We start from the raw sequence: 5000 nt of genomic DNA on the forward strand, positions 1-5000 counted from the left end.
ACAAAACGAGTTTTTCTCTTTAAAAACCAGAACTAAACCAGGACTAAACCAGGACTGAACCAGGACTAAACCAGGACTGAACCAGGACTAAACCAGGACTGAACCAGGACTAAACCAGGACTAAACCAGGACTGAACCAGGACTGAACCGGAACTGAACCGGGACTGAACCAGGACTAAACCAGGACTGAACCAGGACTAAACCAGGACTGAACCAGGTCTAAACCAGGTCTAAACCAGGACTGAACCAGGACTAAAACCAGGACTAAACCAGGACTGAACCAGGACTAAACCAGGACTGAACCGGAACTGAACCGGGACTGAACCAGGACTAAACCAGGACTGAACCAGGACTAAACCAGGACTGAACCAGGACTAAACCAGGTCTAAACCAAGACTAAACCAGGACTGAACCAGGACTAAACCAGGACTAAACCAGGTCTAAACCAAGACTAAACCAGGACAAAACCACGTCTAAACCAGAACTAAACCAGGACTAAACCAGGTCTAAACCAGGTCTAAACCAGGACTAAACCAGGACTAAACCAGGTCTAAACCAGGACTAAACCAGGTCTAAACCAGGACTAAACCAGGACTAAACCAGGTCTAACTCAGGACTAAACCAGGACTAAACCAGGTCTAAACCAGGTCTAACTCAGGACTAAACCAGGACTAAACCAGGACTAAACCAGGACTGAACCAGGACTAAACCAGGACTGAACCAGAACTAAACCAGGACTGAACCAGGACTAAACCAGGACTAAACGGGGTCTGAGTGAAATAAAGAGAGTGAGACTTGAGTGTTTGAGTTTTTGGTTTATTCTCTCAGAGACAGACAGGGGGCGCTCACACGTTCATCGCGGCGTTGGCGTTGGCGTCGGCGTGAGGACGTGCGGCGCTCTGCTTCCTCTGGGCGTGGCTTCGGTCGTCAGGGTGGGAGATGTTCTGCTCGTGTTGTTCTCGTGTTGTTCTCGTGTTGTTCTCGTGTTGTTCTCTGTTCTCCCGATGGCGGCGCTGAGGGTCTGGGGAGGTTCTTACGAGGAGATGACTTCTTCTACCACGGTGGTCACGACTTTGGTGACGGTGGTGGAGGAGGAAGACGAGGAGCTGGAGACCTCGGACGAGGACGAGGAGAAGGACGAGGAAGACTTAGCGGAGGCGGACACGGCGCTGAAACAAAAACAGACGAGTCAGAGAAGGTTCTAGATGATGCTGGAGGAGCAGGTTTGAAGAACAACATGAGGTTCAGGTTTTTTAAAAACGAACCTGGATCTAAAACTTTTATAAAAACAGAAGCGACTCAGTTTTTCTCACTTTGGGTCGAAGCAAAAAGTTAAAAAACTCAAATTCTGAACATAGATTTGTTTTAGTAAAAGTCTGAACCAGGACTAAAGAACCAGGTCCAAACCAGGTCCAAACCAGGTCCAAACCAGGTCTAAACCAGGTCCAAACCAGGTCCAAACCAGGTCCAAACCAGGTCCAAACCAGGTCCAAACCAGGTCCAAACCAGGTCCAAACCAGGTCTAACCAGGTAAACCAGGTAAACCAGGTCCAAACCAGGTCCAAACCAGGTCCAAACCAGGTCCAAACCAGGTCTAAACCAGGTCCAAACCAGGTCCAAACCAGGTCCAAACCAGGTCCAAACCAGGTCCAAACCAGGTCCAAACCAGGTCAAACCAGGTCCAAACCAGGTCCAAACCAGGTCCAAACCAGGTCCAAACCAGGTCCAAACCAGGACTTAAGAATCAGGATTTAACCAGGTCTAAACCAGGTCCAAACCAGGTCTAAACCAGGTCCAAACCAGGTCCAAACCAGGTCCAAACCAGGTCTAAACCAGGTCCAAACCAGGTCCAAACCAGGTCCAAACCAGGTCTAAACCAGGTCCAAACCAGGTCTAAACCAGGTGTAATCTGGACCTTTAAACTCTTTCTGGAAGCATCTCCAGGGTTCAGGGTCACGTCTCCAAACTTCTCCTGTCTCCTCTGATTTCTGTGGACCACCTGGAAAACTTCTACAACCCCTGTGCTCCTCAGATGTTCCTCCTTCCCTGTGCTCCTCAGATGTTCCTCCTTCCTCCTCGTGAGTCAGTACCTGGACACTCCTCCCTCCAGGAGTCTCCTGTACTCTGCGATCTCCAGCTCCAGGCGGGTCTTGATGTCCAGGAGCATGCTGTACTCCTGCCCCTGTCGCTCCAGATCTGCTCTGACGCCCACCAGCTGCCCCTCCAACGCCCCGACCTGCAAGGAGGAGGAGACAGGGGTTAGGACGCAGGAGGGAGGGGTTAGGAAGTAGGAAGTAGGAAGTAGCAGGTCTTCTAGGTCTTCTATGAAAACGAGACGCTGCATCTCAGGTGGGTTTTCATAAATACAGGTTTAGGTAGGATTCAGGGAGGAAGGTAGGAGGTAGGAGGTAGGAGTAGGTAGGAGACAGGAGGTAGGAGACAGGAGGTAGGAGGTAGGAGGTAGGAGACAGGAGGTAGGAGACAGGAGGTAGGTAGGAGGTAGGAGGTAGGAGACAGGAGGTAGGAGGTAGGAGGTAGGAGGAGACAGGAGGTAGGAGGTAGGAGACAGGAGGTAGGAGGTAGGAGACAGGAGGTAGGAGGAGGTAGGAGGTAGGAGGTAGGAGACAGGAGGTAGGAGGTAGGAGACAGGAGGTAGGAGACAGGAGGTAGGAGACAGGAGGTAGGAGGTAGGAGGTAGGAGGTACCTTCATCTGGAAGCCGCTGAGTTGAGCGGCGTATCTGGCCTGGATCTCAGACAAAGACATTTCAAGAGACGCTTTCTACAAGAACAAGAAGAAGAAGTCAGATCTTCAAAGATCTAAACCAGGACTAGACCAGGACTAGACCAGGACTAGACCAGGACTAGGTGGAGTCAGGTCGTGAGCTGCAGGTCTCACCATGCTCATCATGGACTGCAGCTCGATCTCCAGCGCCTGCAGAGTGCTCTTCACTTCTTTGATTTCTGATGTGGACGACTTCAGGGTCATTTCTGTGGTGGCCACCTCCTTCGACAGCGCCTCAGACTGAGAAGAAAGAGGCTCAGAAACAGGACCAAAGACAGTCCAGGACCAGGTCTAAACCAGGACTAAACCAGGTCTAAACCAGGATTAAAACCAGGACTAAAACCAGGACTAAACCAGGTCTGAACCAGGACTGAACCAGGTGTGTACCTTGGCGTGGAACCATCCCTCCAGGTCCCTCTGGTTCTTGGCGGCCACGGCCTCGTAGTGCTCGCGGATCTCGGCCATGACTTTGGTGAGATCTTCCTGAGGAGCGGCGTCCACCTCCACGTTCACCTGCCCACTCATCTGAGAGCGCAAGAGCAGCAGGTCCTGCAGGGGGCGCCACAGACAAACCGTTAGTCTGTGTCCGTCTTCTTCAGGATTGGGAGGATTTGGAGTAGTATTTGTAGTAGTATTTGTAGTAGTATTTGTAGTAGTATTTGTAGTATTGTAGTAGAAGTACCTCCTCGTGGTTCTTCTTGAGCGTGACCAGGTCGTCCTTCAGGGCGTCGATCTGCAGACTCAGGTCGGCTTTGGCCATTCCCAGTTCTCCCAACATCATCCTGAGCCCCGCGATGTCGGCCTCCACAGACTGACGCATGGTCAACTCTGTCTCGTACCTGAGGGAGGGCATCTGGATTAAACACACCGCACCAGAGACCAGACCAGACCAGACCACAGACCAGAGACCAGACCAGACCAGACCAGACCAGACCAGAGACCAGACCAGAGACCAGACCAGACCAGAGACCAGACCAGAGACCAGAGACCAGACCAGAGACCAGACCAGACCAGAGACCAGACCAGACCAGAGACCAGAGACCAGACCAGAGACCAGACCAGACCAGACCAGACCAGACCAGAGACCAGACCAGAGACCAGACCAGACCAGAGACCAGAGACCAGAGACCAGACCAGACCAGACCAGACCAGACCAGAGACCAGACCAGACCAGAGACCAGACCAGACCAGAGACCAGACCAGACCAGACCAGAGACCAGACCAGACCAGAGCAGACCAGAGACCAGAGACCAGACCAGACCAGACCAGACCACCAGACCAGACCAGACCAGACCAGAGACCAGACCAGACCAGACCAGACCAGAGACCAGAGACCAGACCAGACCAGAGACCAGACCAGACCAGAGACCAGACCAGAGACCAGACCAGAGACCAGACCAGACCAGACCAGACCAGAGAGACCAGACCAGACCAGACCAGAGACCAGACCAGACCAAGACCAGACCAGACCAGACCAGAGACCAGACCAGACCAGACCAGACCAGACCAGAGACCAGACCAGACCAGAGACCAGACCAGATCCAGACCAGAGACCAGACCAGAGACCAGACCAGAGACCAGACCAGACCAGACCAGAGACCAGAGACCAGACCAGACCAGACCAGACCAGACCAGAGACCAGAGACCAGAGACCAGAGACCAGACCAGACCAGACCAGACCAGAGACCAGACCAGACCAGACCAGAGACCAGACCAGAGACCAGAGACCAGAGACCAGAGACCAGAGCCCAGACCAGAGACCAGAGACCAGAGACCAGACCAGACCAGAGACCAGACCAGACCAGAGACCAGACCAGACCAGAGACCAGACCAGAGACCAGACCAGAGTCCAGACCAGAGACCAGAGACCCAGACCAGAGACCAGACCAGAGACCAGACCAGAGAGACCAGACCAGACCAGACCAGACCAGAGACCAGACCAGAGACCAGACCAGACCAGACCAGACCAGACCAGACCAGACCAGACCAGACCAGACCAGACCAGACCAGAGACCAGAGACCAGACCAGACCAGACCAGACCAGAGACCAGAGACCAGACCAGACCAGACAGACCAGACCAGACCAGACCAGACCAGACCAGACCAGACCAGAGACCAGACCAGACCAGACCAGACCAGACCAGAGACCAGACCAGACCAGACCAGAGACCAGACCAGACCAGACCAGAGACCAGACCAGAGACCAGACCAGAGACC

The 5000-nt window shown here is 53.4% G+C and overlaps 1 protein-coding gene across 2 annotated transcripts in view; it reads right to left on the bottom strand.

Moving 5' to 3' along the window:
- Nucleotides 1-918: 918 nt before the first annotated feature.
- LOC110171228 (keratin, type I cytoskeletal 13-like) overlaps nucleotides 919-5000 on the bottom strand; it is an 8320-nt gene continuing 4238 nt past the window's right edge. The window contains exons 4-9 of one of the 2 annotated variants that reach the window (XM_055152475.1): nucleotides 3466-3622; nucleotides 3171-3332; nucleotides 2898-3023; nucleotides 2706-2780; nucleotides 2097-2236; nucleotides 919-1169 (exon numbers count right to left, since the gene is read on the bottom strand). In XM_055152475.1, coding sequence (XP_055008450.1) covers nucleotides 1034-1169; nucleotides 2097-2236; nucleotides 2706-2780; nucleotides 2898-3023; nucleotides 3171-3332; nucleotides 3466-3622 — 796 coding nt within the window. In that variant the 3' untranslated portion in view covers nucleotides 919-1033. The remainder of the gene's footprint in view (nucleotides 1170-2096; nucleotides 2237-2705; nucleotides 2781-2897; nucleotides 3024-3170; nucleotides 3333-3465; nucleotides 3623-5000) is intronic. The other variant, XM_055152476.1, reaches the window with a different exon arrangement.

The sequence above is a fragment of the Boleophthalmus pectinirostris genome, unplaced genomic scaffold (assembly GCF_026225935.1).
Source record: "Boleophthalmus pectinirostris isolate CB_2022bp ecotype Guang Dong unplaced genomic scaffold, ASM2622593v1 HiC_scaffold_17, whole genome shotgun sequence".
In the NCBI taxonomy this organism is placed as follows: domain Eukaryota; kingdom Metazoa; phylum Chordata; class Actinopteri; order Gobiiformes; family Gobiidae; genus Boleophthalmus; species Boleophthalmus pectinirostris.